This window comes from Hyperoodon ampullatus (genome assembly GCF_949752795.1).
Source record: "Hyperoodon ampullatus genome assembly, chromosome: 13".
Taxonomy (NCBI): Eukaryota; Metazoa; Chordata; class Mammalia; order Artiodactyla; family Ziphiidae; genus Hyperoodon; species Hyperoodon ampullatus.
Window position 1 is genome coordinate 77,493,914 of NC_136926.1, and position 15,312 is coordinate 77,509,225.

Here is a 15,312-nt window from a genome sequence, read left to right on the forward strand (position 1 = left end):
AACACAGCCTTTACTCCCTTTTAGAGGCTGCCCGATATGACTCAACTTTGCAGATGATGGCTCTCTAAGGCTGAAAGATTCATGAAACCATTATGGGTTCAAACCACTCCCATAAACTGCAATGAAGTCATTCCAAGCAACTTATATATTAAATAGTAATTTCTTCTGTCTTTGTCAGTGTTTGAAAATGTGCCATTCTCATGTCTTTTAAAAAGACACCATGGATTAAAGCCATTAGACAACCTACTTTGTAAAAATGAAGTTCATTTTAAAGTCAAGAGTTCAAAAACTCAAAAGCTAAAAAGATTTGCAATAATTTTTAGGTCTTTAATCTTTTGTAGAATTGTATTGTTTTGTACTGTTAACAAAACAATCTTTTGTGTTTTTTTTTAAAACAATAAAAAAAAGTTTCTTCTTCAAAAGCAGTGGTCTTTTCTCACCAAAAGGAACTCGAAGATGGTAATGTATAAACTTACTGTGTATGCAAAGGGGAGGGGACACAGCGTTACAATGGAGGTGACTGCCCTCAAGTCGGAGGAACACATACAATGACAGAGCGAAGCAGGTAGCAGTGGCTAAAACTCATCAGAGGCACTTGCTGTGGAAATCCAACCAATGGACAATGGAGCGTGGCATCTCGAAACAACACTCAGGGGACCAACAGGATTTCCAGGTCTCTACGGTGAGAGTGATGGCTGGGCTTTCTTAACATGTGGTACAGAGAGGATGTTCTCAGGGTCAGTGGGAGAGTCACAGAAAGAACAGGGCAATCATTTCATTTCAAAAACGAGTATCTTCAACATCGGCCTTGTCATCCTACATGTTTTTTCTTAATGAATAAAACGGAAACATGCTATCATCAGCCTTTCTTTAAAGCTACATATATGCTACGAGGAGACAAAGGTCACGCTTTCTAATTTTTTCATTTGCTTTAATAAATTCATTAATTAATTTAAAAAGTCAAGTCAAAAAAAACTGGTCTTCTCTTTTTTTTTTTACAAAAATATTATAGCAGTATAAGCTAAATTGGAAAGGAAGATATGGGAAGAACAAGACACTACAATGGAATGGGTGAGCTTCAGGTCATCATGGCTATTGAATTAATTGTAAACGTTTAAGCTTCTAAGATCTGCCTTCTCTTCAGAAAACATTTTAGAGCCTGCCTTTCCCGGTGAACGAAAAATGAACAGTGCCCTAAGCATTTGAGTCTAAAGAAGACAAGAAAGCCTTATTTTTTCCAACTGGAAAATATTCACCTCCTTTGTTCCACTGCATTGCCCTCTCCCATCCCCCTTGTAGTTTTATGGGATCAAAGAGAGAGAAGCCACGAGAGTCCACCAGCAACAGAGTAAGTGAGGGACGTTACTATGCACTCAGACACAACAGCAATGTATAAAATGCATCTGGAATAAAATACACCAAGTTAAAAAGAAAAAAAGAAAAAAGAAAAGAAAAAGGCCCCAGAAACCCATAAACTGCCTCTCATGAAAGGTTAAAAAAGTGCTTGGAGAGTACATTTCTGGACTTGATCTCTACCAGGGAAAAAAAAGAATAAATAGAAAAAAAATTTCAGTGATCACTCTGGAATCCTGACCTTTACCCTGCTCACACGCTATGAATTCCCTTACCATCACTTCTCCGCCTCGGAGAATCAAGTGGTCTCCTGCTCCAAATTTGCATAGTATTAATAATATTCTCTGGAGTTGAACGTCTATCCCCCTGCTTGCAGCCAGGTTTCTGAAGAGCACTGGTCCAATCTCACAGATTCGAAAGCGAGACATGAATGTCTGCAGGCCAAACACTGCGTCCCGTTTAGCAGCAAGCTGGTCAAATTATTTAGAAAGTCTTTTTCCAAGGGATAAGAATTAGGCAGTTTTGTCTGCAATTTCAGATTTTGCTCTCTGCATCATGCAGCGACGAACTATACTGTCGAAGCTTCCAAGGTAAAACAAAGCAATCGTACGGAAGAGGCCCATGGTGACTACCTGCAAGACAAAGAGACCTTTGAGCTCATGCAACAGGACGACACAATCATCCATTTCAAGGGATTTTAGGATATGTCTCTGATAAATAGTTTCTAAGACGCATCTTCCAATCTGCTCCAAGGATAAGTACGTATAAAGAAAACTTTGTAAGTGCCAGCAGAACACGGAGAACAGAAGTTGTCTGCTCTGAGCCACTGGACGGCACAGGGCCTGCCAGACAGGTAACGACAAAACATTTGTCCAGTTAATATATGCAAATTATACAAAGAACAAAATAGGGATTCTTAGTAGTCTTGGGGTTCTCTGAGCTAGGGTAGATCCAGCACAGCACCTCAAATATCCAAGCTACAATCAAGGCTTTTTGGTTTAAGGTTTATGTTCTGATCATAAAAGGCAGAACCTACTCTAGGTGCTGAGAGCGCTGTGGTGAGAAAGACCAGTGCCAGCCTCCGCCAGCGCACTCCATACCAGGGCAGACAACCAACTGAAAAAAGGCAATTACTACTTCAGGGTTAAGACAGCAATGAACCCTTTCCATTAATTTTCACTCTTTCCACTAAAGAACTCTCACTACAACACCTGTAAGGGGAAATTTTAAAAGGCATAAAACTACAAAGAGAAATAGTTTCAGATACACAAAGCCTCAAAAAACTTGCCTCCCAAGCACTCTTTTTTTTAGGAAGCTGCCAGAAGAGGTAAACAGCCAAAGAGAGCGGTGTCAACAAAGAAAGGCAATGTGCTGTGATGCAGAAGGCAGGGGACCCAATACCCAAGCGAGGCAGAGGGGTCCCCCAGGATGACCGAGAAGGGGAGGCCGGGGTCAGCTAAGCACCTGACGGGGGGCAGCCAGTCCCGACAGGCAGGTCAGGAGGCATTCCTTCCAGCGGTGAAACTGAGAGAGTATCTGATATTTCTGAGAGGAGATGAAGACAGTCATTATGAATAATACACAGAAATAGTGCATAAAAGAGGCCAACAATAGTTTCGGGGAAAACAAAAGGTTGTATAAGACAGGAAAATTAGTTATGTGCATTACATAGCTCAGCTGTGAATAGCATTTAAATAGCCCTACGCGTGGTTATCTCAATACAGATCTAACCAAAATCACAGTATCACTAAAAAGGGAGGGTGGGGATGGAGGAGAGGCGGGTGTGAGCAGGTGGGACAGGGTGGAAAAAGGAGAGCTCCATCCTCTTCCTTCAGAGCAGAGCTAGTACCTGACCCCGAACTGAGAAATCGAGTGGGAGCGGCCACGTAAGTATCTGCCTAGAGATAAGGAGGTGAAGGTCAGAAGGTCCAGCTAAGAGGACAGCCTGACTGCTTCTGAGAAAGGTGAAACGCGGGATATGGGGTGAGGGTTTGCTGTTTCTCATAATGAGTCTTAAAAACGATTTGATTCTCTGAAGTGTGCGCAAGGATAAGTTTGAAAAATGTAAAAACCAAAGGGAAGCTGGAAAAGGAAAACTCTGGAGACAGTAAAAAGATCAAGGGTTGCCAGGTGTTCAGAAGAGGGGGGAGGTGAATAGGTGGACATAGGGGAATGTCAGGGCACTGAATAGTCTGTATGACATTGTAATGGTGGATACATGTCATTCTACATTTGTCAAAACCCACAGGATGGATGGATAACGCCATGAATAAACCCTAGTGCAAACTATGGACTTCAGTTGGTAATAATGTATCAATACTGGCTCATCAATTGTGACACTGCGGCCACACTAAGGCAAGATGCTAATAATAGGGAGGGGGGAGGGCAAGAGAGGGTCTGCGGCAACTCACTAATTTCCGCTCACATTTTCTATAACCCTAAAACTGCTCTAAAAAATAAAGTCAGGGCTTCCCTGGTGGCGCAGTGGTTGAGGGTCCGCCTGCCGATGCAGGGGACACAGGTTCATGCCCCGGTCCGGGAAGATCCCACATGCCGCGGAGCGGCTGGGCCCGTGAGCCGTGGCCGCTGAGCCTGCGCGTCCGGAGCCTGTGCTCCGCAACGGGAGAGGCCACAACAGTGAGAGGCCCGCCTACCGCAAATAAATAAATAATAAAAAAAATGAAGTCAATTTTTTTTTAAACTTAAGGGGATAAAAAACACACAAAAAAGCAATTATACTACAGCATAATCAGAGGCTAAAATAGGGGTGAGGCCAAGGCATTTCACCCAGTCACGGAGATTTCTGGAAAAAGCAACGTTTAAGGTGAGACCTTGAGGGAAGGCTGGAAGTTGGTCAAAGGAAAGTGGGGATGGAGAGACAAAGACAAAGCGGCAGACAGAAGAGGAGAGGCGGGAGGAGAAGGAAGAGGAGGTGACAGGGCCGGAGGTCAGAGGGCCGCGCCACAGGGGCTGGGAGTCTGGGTCCCGCGCACCCGTGCCAGCTGGGGACGCCAGGTGAGAATGCAGACCCTGGGCTGCTGGGTCTCCAAAAAAAGTCCAAAATCTCGACTTTGAACGTACATCTAATTTTGAAACTATTCTATTTCCACACGCAGGCTCATACCAGATGGACCAAACAGAACGTTTCACAGGCGCGTGGCTCCCCGGTTCACAACCTCTGGCTCGCAGAGCCTCAGGCACGGAGTGTCCTGGTCTGAGCTGCACGAGCAGCGACAGGGCCAGGAAAGTGGGCCGACCCAGGACGAGAGGGCGGGCGGACAGAGCTGCCCCGACATGAGGGGCGGGAGAAGCTGGGTGGGTGATGACACGCCCGTTTCTGGTTGGTCTCGGAAGTGAACGTGAACACTGATCACGGGGACAGGGAATACAGAACTGGTGACACAAGGCAGGGGGCAGGATATGCTGGGGAAAATACTCTAAAGTCTTCCTGTGGACGTGCTGAACTTCAGACGTAAAGTCACACCCCAGGGAAAACGTCTAAAAGAAATGTAGTGTCTCGTCCTTTTTTTCTTTTCCTGGCCGCACGGCATGCGTGGGATCTTAGTTCCCCGACCGGGGATCGAACCCGCACCCTCTGCAGCGGAAGAGCAGAGTCTTAACCACTAGACCGCCAGGGAAGTCCCTAGCGTCTACTCTTAAGAGAGAATCACAGTGAGAAGAGAAGAGGGAGGAAACTCAACACCTAAGTCCCGGGGACTTTCCGTCTGGACGTGGTCGGCTGCACATCATGTAGCACTTTGTCATAAACTGCCCACTAGTGGGGGCAGCCCCTGCTCAGTGGCCTTCCCACCCCTCCCTGCCCTCCTCCTACCCTCCACCAACCTCAGCTTGGTCTTTCTAGAGCAATCCCTCTGTCATAACTCTCATAACACTGCACTGTACCAGCCTCACCATTCTTATCAGTCTCTCCCTCTAGACTGCAAGCCCCCTGAGGTCAGAGAGGTTGCCTTACCTCTGATGTTCCAATAGCAAACAGGGCACCCGGCTCATCAAGGAGCAGTTAACTTTTGTGTGTGTTCTGGATGAACTATAATTTCCGTGAGGGCAGGGATTGCGTTGAATCCCTGACTTATCTCCCTAAGCTTCTGTGGCCTGACCCACAGGAAAGTGTTCCAGTCTAATATTCCAGGACTTTTAGGCAAGTCCACCCCATCCCCCTAGTGACAGAGATTTCCATTTTTCAAACACAGAAGATGAGTGATTCTCAGAGGAGAACCCAGATTAACACCCCAATAGCAGAGACAGTGTTTTCTCTCTATATCCACAGTACCCAGCATGAAAGTCTTCTTCCCAGACTAAATTCCTCAAGTTACAGCTTTAACCTACTCCCTTTTTACTTCTCCCAGGTAAAGGAAGAAAAAAGTTGATACTTCAATAAAAATTCTTCACATCCTCATGTAAAGTTGCTATGTCTTCCTTTAGCCTTTTCTCATTGAGGTTCACTGAGAGGCGCCTGTTGTCTGTCTGTGTGTCCATCTGTCCGGAGGCCTAGGCACAGCTCAGCTCACCTGCTGGAGCCCTTCAGTGATGGAAGTTACCGGAGCCATTCCACAGGTCAGGGACGAGAGCATGTACCCGTCTGAGCCGATGGAACTGTTGAAATTTCCTTGCTAAAACAGAAGGAAAAGAAAAGACAGAGGCAATAGTAGCGACATGGGAAGGAATCAACTCAGTCACGTTGGAAACAATGACGTGTGTCTGTTCACTTCAGGTTGGAGGAGAGGGTAACAAAGCACATGTCGCAGCTCAGAGCCCAACGTGGCCTCAGCAGATGGGCTGGGATGGCTGGACAGGCACTTCTCAAAACGTGGGTCCATGGACCCTGAGTGTCCTGAGACCCTTCCCCGAGGACAAAACGATTGTCATGATGATACTAAGACGTTAAATGCCTTTTTCACCCAGTGACATTGGCACTGACAGGCAAAACTGCTGTCTCATTAGCACAGACCACACTGGTAGCGCCTCTCCACTGCCACACACACTTGCAGTGATAAATAAATACACAAAGAAAACAGAAACTGTTTAAATCTCCAAAAAATTTTTATATGTCAGTTTTGCTTAAAAATGCCCTTGATAAAGCAATAAACTTAATCATTTTGTTAAATCTCAACCCTTGAGGACATGTCTTAATATTCTGTGACAAATCCACATGGAAGGGGACAGATGTCTTGAAGAAGAGCCCTCCTCCAACCGTGTAAGTCAGGAAAGGTCCTGCTTTTTCTGCAGAACACTATTTTTACATGCAAGAACCATGGACTGACAATCCATGGTTATTCAAACACGGGTATCCGGAAGATACTTCGCAGAAAATGAAGGAAAGGACTGTCGCTTCAAGGAAAACTGGCAGCTTTTGTGATCCGTGTTCAAATCTGAGATTTCAAGGAAAAATTAAGAATTGGGAAAATGTATATCTGCCATTTTGAGACTGTCAGCTTCCCAATACAGAACGACTTTTATAATAAGATCAGCAGTGATAGTAATGAATGTCCTTTTTTTGATAACTCAGGGAATCCATATTTTCCAAATGACTAATGCATAATGTTACAAAACCACGAATGGGTACAAAACATTCAAAGGGCAAGGCAGACCAATGTACCATGTAACAGAGAACAGAAGTTCACTGATAAGAGTTTCAATTTCACATTGCAACTAACCTTTAAGAAACTACTATTCATCCACTTTAGGTTTTATGTCCCCCCCAAAAAAATAAATAAATAAGAATGTGCACAATTATCTGAGAAGCCTATAACATATTCCTTCCTTTTCCAACTATACGTCTCTGTAAGGCCAGATCTACTTTATATCCTTCATTCAAAATAACATGTTACAGGGCTTCCCTGGTGGCACAGTGGTTGAGAGTCCGCCTGCCGATGCCTGGGACACGGGTTCGTGCCCTGGTCCGGGAGGATCCCACATGCCGCGGAGCGGCTGGGCCCGTGAGCCATGGCCGCTGAGCCTGCACATCCGGAGCCTGTGCTCCGCAACAGGAGAGGCCACAACAGTGAGAGGCCCGCGTACCGCAAAAAAAATAAAAATAAAAAATAAAAATAAATGCTACAGCAGCCCGAATGCGGAAGCTGTGAGGATCCCGCTGTCCCCTATTAACACAGACATTAAAGAACCAGTGAAATGTAAAACAACGCCACCCTTCTCACTAAATTTTGTTTTGAAAAATCATTTTGTTATAAAAAATGTTCATTAAAATATAATGGCTTTATCATTGTTCTTTTAAATGAATACATATTTTTAAAATGACGCAGTTTCAATTTGTGATACGGCAAATATTGGTAAGTATAACCCATGGAAACCAAAGTTCTCTGGGGTTGTCGACAGCTTTAGAGTCAAGAGATGAAAAAGCGTGAGAACCGCCAGATTAAATGAATCCTGCCAAAATACAAAGAGCTGCTTCGGATCATTAAAAACATGGAGTGTGTTTGCTTTGACTTGAGATAAGCAGGAAAAACAAAGTCCGCCCAATCCGCTGGTGCCCTCTTTCTATGCCTTTGAACACAATCAGGGCAAAGTTCTCCCCACTTCTGCAGATATTTTAATAGCCTTCGATGCTTCCTGTATTCTGCTCGGTTCAGCCTGAACATGCAACGGCGCGGACGTTCCTTCCAGGCCAAGGCCCAGCCTCCTGACGCTTCTCGTTCCAATTGTCCCCAGATTTCCTAAATTCAACGGGTCCTAAGGTTTACAGACATCCCCTGTACATGTATACTTTTCTGCATGTGGGTTAACGGGAATGTTGCCAAAAAGATTGTGGCACATACACTGTCCTACAGAATAGCACCTGGTTTCTAAAAATACCACTTTTGACTCTGAATAAACTCGGTAGCCTGGAAGTGCATTAGCTGAGTTGACAGGATGACAGCCCAGTGGGCTTGTGGCGCTTTCTTATTAGTGAACTTTTGGGAAAAGGATACTGGGAAGCAGGAAGGTGAAACAAAAATCCTTAATCAACACATCGGGCAGTAAGACACCTAAAATAATCTAAAACTGAAAATACTGCAGGAAAGAAGAGGACAACATGCCGTATACAGTATATAGTACATACCGTTTACACATCACAGGTTAAGTCTCATTTTCCTTTCAAAGAACCGAAGTTCTCAGACTGATCAATCTGTTCCTAAGACTAAGATATATTAGTAGTTTCCAGAACCTACTAATCAACATGGAATCAACAAGGGAAGAAAAGTACAATCTAATATTAGATATGATGAATTTAACTCACCAAAAAACCCCAATAATTTATATTTTGAAATAAGCCTTGAGAAAAATATCTTTTTGGAAATACAGTACTGTTAACTATTAATAAAAGGAAACAAGGTTTTCACTTACTATGGCATCTTTAACAATTTGTTTGGCCACTTGTTCTGGTTTGCAAACAGATGTGGTCTCTGAAATAAGACGAGTCTCCAAAGGCTAAAGGTGAAAAAAATAGACATATCAATACCATTACTGCCCACCGAATTAAAAAATAATTTTACAGCCCTCCTCCCCCAATTTATACATAATTCCAGTTTTCTACCTTTGAACTGATTCCTGTTTTTAGAATTATCTCTATCTAGATTTCAAATCAGTTTACTGATTACTGGTTACTGTATAAAATTCAGCCCAGTAGCTGAAGCAAGACAAGGAGGCCCCAGCTACTCTCTGTGGGATGTGTGTCTCAGTTCCAATGAGGACCATCAGAGCTTAAGTTTAAAAAATGAAAAAAAAAAATACCTTGCCCTGTCTTTATTTTCATTTTTAAAAAATCTTCTTTGGAGCGACATGCAACACATGTGCTCAAAAATTCTTTAGAAGGGAGTTTCAGTTAGAAGTTTCAAAACTTAAGCCTTAAATGGCATGAAACAATAAATTTTATTTACCATGTAGGCTTGAAAAAATAAAATAAAATAAAAAACAGAACATATTTTCTTAAAATAGAATAGCATAGGGCTCATAAAAGTCAAGTGTTTCTTGATGAACCTAAATTAACAGAAAAGCCCTTTTTTTAACATCTTTATTGGAGTATAATTGCTTTACAATGGTGTGTTAGTTTCTGCTTTATAACAAAGTGAATCAGCTATACATATACATATATCCCCATATCTCTTCCCTCTTGCGTCTCCCTCCCTCCCACCCTCCCTATCCCACCCCTCTAAGTGGTCACAAAGCACCGAGCTGATCTCCCTGTGCTATGTGGCTGCTTCCCACTAGCTATCTATTTTACATTTGTTAGTGTATATATGTCCATGCCACTCTCTCACTTTGTCCCAGAAAAGCCCTTTTGAAGGTGCCACCATTAATTCTTCCAGAACCCCAGGCTAACATAACCATGTGTGGCCAGATACTCAGGAGATTTAAAGGCACTATGGCGCCCCCTACGGGACCCGCAGATCAAGGTAGAATTTTATTTACCCAAAGAAGTCAGCCTGACATTTTAGTGGAGGAAAAACAAAAAACCCCAATTTAACAACAAAATCAAATCTTCACAGGGAAATCACCGTCCTTTGTCAGCTTTGGCTTCTGCCTAAAAGACCACTTACCAAATGTTGCAAATCTGCTTAGCAGATTCCCCTTATTCTAGAACAGGGCATTTGGCTTAAATTTACTTCTTTGAAATAGTAGTAATTTTTAAGAGGCAGCGCCAAAGAGAAATGAATAGGAGAAAAAGCTTCTCAATCATAAACATCTTTTTGCAAATATACAGCCCATGGAGCATAAGTGCCAATTTTTATGCTGTGCAGATTCACACTTACTAAGCATCACTATAAAAGAGAAAACACATCAATACCAAGTTCAAGGGGATAAGTTCTGATTGATTCCTTTCTCTCCCACTTTGTTTGCTCAGAGAGTGCCTACCACGTGTCAAGGCAGGTTCATCTGAACAAAGTGCAGAGCTGGCATTCAGCTCAGGATGACTGACAGTCACTGTATTAATGTTAATGTCCAGAGGTGATGAACACTATAGAGAAAAATAAGGCCAGGGAAGAGGATTCACATCTCACGGGAGGGATACTTGAGATAACAGAGGGTCAGGGAAGTCCTCTCCAAGATGAAGGCTGTACAGAGATGGAAAGAAACACAGGAGGAAGATCCATTTGAATATCCAGAGAGAGGATGGCAAGGGCAAAGCCCGCAGGTGCGAACATGCCAGGCAAGCTCAAGGGATAGACAGGGCTCCGGTGTGGCCAAGGCCAAGGAGAGGAGAAAATGCTGTGGGCAGGTGGCCAAGGTCCAGACAGTGCGGGATCCAAAAGGCTCGAGGCCTCTGGATTCTATTCCAGGCGCGCTGGGAGCTCAGGGAGCTGCACTCTCTGATACACAGCCAACACCAACATGTGCTATTTAATTTTAACTTTAAATTACTTAAAATGAAATAAAATTAGAAATTCAGTGTCTTGGTCCCACTAGCTGCACTGCAAGTGTTCAACAGCCACAATGTGACTTCCATACAGCAGCGTGCAGGACCATTTCCACCATTCTAGAACATTCTACAGGACTGTGCTGTACAGGAGGTTTTGATCTTTTGGGTTTTTGTTTTCAGTTTTGTTTTTTGGCTTTTTTTTTTACACAAGAGGGGTTTGACCAGGGGAGTGACAAGACCTGACTTGGGCTTTAAAAGGATCACTAGCTACTTTATGAAGAACAGACCCCAGCGGGGTAAGAAAAGGGGCAGGCAGACCAGGCTGAAGACCATGAGAGCAGTTCAGGCAAAAACATCAGCGGTTCTCACTGCTGGGATGGTAGTGAGATTTGCAGTTTAAAAAAAAAAAAAAGGTCTGATTTGGGATAAATTCTGAGAACAGAGCCCAGAGGATGTGCATGTCAGCTGGATGTGTGGTGTGAGAGGAGGAATCAAGGCTGGCCTCGCGGTTTCCAGCCTGAGCAGCTGGGGGAGTGGTGGGCACCAGGTAAAGAGATGGAAAATAATAAGGGGGGAAGGAGAGGGAATCGCAAGTTTGTTTTGGAAATGTTAAGTCTTAGGTGTCCATTAGACCCCCGTGTGGAGACAATGGACCGGCAACCATTTCAGGTGTTTAAATGTATGTAAGGCCAGGGGAGAAAATATTATTTTTAAAGAGTATTATCTTGTTAGTTAAAATACAAGCTGTACTCTCAATCAGAAAGCAAACACCTTATTAATTAAATAAAGCTTGAAGATTCTTAGCAAAAATGGCCTTTGAAAATAGGGCTACCTCCTCCAAGACTCCAAATGAAAGTTCCAGAAAGTTCGGAGGCCTCTTGCAAGCATATAAATTGAAAGGAACTCAATTTTCTGACTGATGAAAATGCCCCCAGGCCGAAGGGTGGAAAGACAGAAAATGGGAAAAGGGGTTTCCTACGTTCAAAACTCGAAACAGGGCACAGAGAGGCATACTTACCTTGGTTTTGTTTTCTTCTGCAAACCCGGGGGTGTCTGTGTCTGGTGGGTAGGCAACTGTGACGTACACATTATACGGCTTCACCTGCATTTCAGAGACAACATCGACCCCCTCCGTAAACGAGATACAATTTCGCATCCTCCCTTCTCAACCTGCACTGGCTGCCGGGCAGACATTCTAAATGCGGCCCTGATTTTCTCAAAAGGTGGTGAGACCGACAGGGTGATTCTATAAGAGGAGAACTACCACCAGGTGAATCAGGAAACTCCTGGCCCTGAAGATCATTTAGAAGTAAAGGCAAAAAGCTCACCCCAACCTCGATTCCAGAAAACAGCTGGCCCTGAGCTAGGGAGATTCGCCTTCTTCTAAGTTTCTCCACTCCCGCTGACCAGGGGCCTGGGAGCTGCCCGTGAGGAGAGCAGCTGATGCTGAGGGGAAATCCGCTCGTCCTCCCTGCCACCGCACACCACCTGGGCTCGGTGGCCAAGGCCACGGGACAGGTCTACTCCTCGGCCATCAGGAAGGAAAACAAGTTTGTTTTCCTTCACGGCTGCTTCTCAAACCCTTGTTATGTTGATTTCATTTACAAAATACATTGAGATCATTCAAACCCCTTCCCCAATGCCCTTCCTGTGCCACCCCAGACCCGGGTCTAGAATTATATCCATCCCCTGAGAAGTCTGCTGGTTCAGGAACTCCCCTGCCAATGAGGGGCTCAGGGGTCACTTCCTCCACCACAGAACCAGCAAACAGGACGCTCCCCTGCGTGGACCCCCCAGGTCAAACCAGGACAACCTCACCTGTGCACCATCTCATCCCACATCTATACGTGCAAACTCCTTCCCAGCTTCTCTTCCCAGCACCCTGGCTCTCTCTGGCACAGAATCCTAGGCTTGTTTACCTCACTGCTGGGTCTATTCACTCATAAACACACCCCAGACAATTCTAGAAGATTCTCCCGCTGGTCGGACAGGACACACCTTTCCCACTGACCCCGTGCTCCACACTCGTATCTTGCCCTGATGCTTCGTGACGCTAAGCATGATGGGTTAAACCATCAGAATCTCTGCCATGACTTTTGTTTGCTTCTGGCTCACTGTGTAGCTGCACGGAAACGCCTGAGGGAGTTGGCAGCGGGCAGGCAGCTGGTCATGAGGAAGACCACTGTGCGTCTTATGGAAGCTGCAAGTGATGATGCTATATTGCTTCCTTGTGCACCAGCCTCTGACAGCATCCCAGGGTCCTGTGTTACGTTTGGCTTTTTTTCTCCCTACTTCCTTCTCTGAAGCACGGTCCTCAGGGCTGCGGAGGAGCCGCAGGAGCAGGAGAAGCACGCGGGCAGGAGAGCCTGGCCAGCCAGCCCGGCCAGCCAGCCCAGGAAGTGCAAGAGCAGAGGAGGGTGTCCCTGCTGGTTGGGTTCCAGGCACCTAGGGCTTGAGAGTGCATTCACTCAACATCGCCGGGGCACGCAGCTTCAAGGATGGCCGTGCTCATCAGTAGCTCAGGATTTGGCCCGGCAGTGAGGCTGATGAGCAAGCAATTCTTCTTCCACTTGTTTTTGAGATACTGACTTTAAAAACTGTGTCCCACGGCCTTGCCCTTTGCTGTGCACAGACCAGAGAGAAATACCACCAAAAAAAGAAAAGCCAATAAGCAGTAATTAGACAGCCCACCCAAAGCCTGAAGCTGACTGCTCAGATGCGGTCGCTTCTGCGCTGATCCCTTCCCGGCAATGACCCAGGACAGTGGTACTAAGCTAACATAAGACAGGATGTCAAAGCAGTGTTTCTCAAAGACAAGGTTATGGCTGAGCTTCCAAATGGTTCAGACAGCTTTCCAGAACAGCTTTTTCCCGGGGTGGGCACAGATTGTCAGGGTTGGGAGAAACCAGTCCAATCCCTGGAGGGTACCAGGGTATTGGGACCCTCCCTACAATCATGGAGCCAAATGACTCTCTCAACCTATGGCTGGATACCTCCAGTGGCTAGTAACCTAACCGCTGTATTTATTTATCCAACAAATACTTACCGTGTTACTACTATGCCCTCGTGGAGCTTAGAGTCCCCTGAAACTCTTGGTCAAATAATTTGTTAAAATCTATACAAACTATATCTACAACCTTCCTTTAATCGACTAATCCCATAACCCCAGCAGAAAAGGAAATGAGGTTAGTTTGGCTTCACTGGTTCTTGCTAAGACAAGTGCTGACTCCTCAAGACCACTTCTGCTAAGAACTCATAAGCCAGGACTGATTCCCATTTACGTAGCCCCTGTCTGCGTTTCCTGTTCTGCTCACTGACCATTGTCTCCCCCACTGCTCTGCCTTAGTCCCCTCCTGTTCCCATTCCCTCCCTTCTACTTGGCCTCATTCTCAATCAGAAAGACGCCCTCCTTGCTTAAGAACTGGCTTATTACCAAAATTATCTCACCTAAGGTGTGCTGTTCCTCATGCCATCAAAGCAAAGGCATGGGGGCTGGAAAAAGGATTACCGCTGTTGACATGAAGCTCCAGAACTTAAGCTTCGGCTTACTTGTGGGCCATGGCGGGAAAGGACAGGGTTGGGGGGCGGGGCATGAGGCCAAGGAAAATAGAAAGGGGGACGCCTAGTTTTCTTTTGCTTGGTCTCTGCTACCACCACATCTTTGGCTACACCCCACCTCAGAAGTCTGCTTTCCAAAAAGATCAACTTCTGAAATCTTTAAATGATGTATTTGTACCTAAAAGACTGAGTCAAAAAAGGACGACCCAAAAAAAAAGCCAACAAAGCATTCTTTCAAATTTAGTCATTGTATGTAAAACATTGCTAGGTCCAACTTTAGTCTGGGGGTCAAGGGCTGGGGTGGAGAGGAAGATTTAAGAGTTCATTAAACCAAAAAAGAATGATCAACAGCACTTAGAGTCTGACTAAGTCTAGAAGGTTTCATTCACAAAAACACAAAAATCACCTTGGCCAAACAGACCAAATGATCCAGGTTTCAAAAACACAGGATAGGCTTGGATAACTTTGTAAGGAAACAATTGTTTTGATGCATGTTCTGCTATGAACAAACTAGATTTTGATTACTGAATCTACTTCCCCTCAAACCTACTTTCCATGTACATGTTTAGTTTTAGTTTTGTATTTTTTAAAATAAATTTATTTATTTATATATTTTTGGCTGCGTTGGGTTTTTGTTGCTGCGTGCAGGCTTTCTTTAGTTGCAGTGCACGGGCTTCTCTTTGCGGTAGCTTCTCTTGTTGCAGAGCACGGGCTCTAGGCGCTCGGGCTCAGTAGCTGTGGCACATGGGCTCTAGAGCGCAGGCTCAGTAGTTGTGTCGCACGGGCTTGGTTGCTCCGCGGCATGTGGGATCTTCCCGGACCAGGGCTCGAACCCGTGCCCCCTGCCTTGGTAGGCAGATTCTTAACCACTGTGCCACTAGGGAAGTCCCTAGTTTTTGTTTATGTGAGGGCATTTTTAATGGAGTCCAAGTATGGAGCGAAGTCAAGCTGACCAGCAAGTCCAGACCAGCCACTTGCAGCCTGTAAATCACACGTGTCATCAGGAGGCTTCAGGGACTCGTCTG

At 45.0% G+C, this 15,312-nt stretch overlaps 1 protein-coding gene across 1 annotated transcript in view; it reads right to left on the reverse strand.

Annotated features, from left to right (window-relative positions):
• Positions 1–1,865: 1,865 nt before the first annotated feature.
• Positions 1,866–15,312, reverse strand: part of KDSR (3-ketodihydrosphingosine reductase) — a gene marked incomplete at both ends in the record, with an annotated part of 34,830 nt that continues 21,383 nt past the window's right edge. Inside the window, 4 exons of the mRNA XM_079718051.1 lie at positions 1,866–1,985; positions 5,883–5,984; positions 8,716–8,799; positions 11,748–11,831. Of these exons, the coding sequence (XP_079574177.1) occupies positions 1,866–1,985; positions 5,883–5,984; positions 8,716–8,799; positions 11,748–11,831 (390 nt within the window). The remainder of the gene's footprint in view (positions 1,986–5,882; positions 5,985–8,715; positions 8,800–11,747; positions 11,832–15,312) is intronic.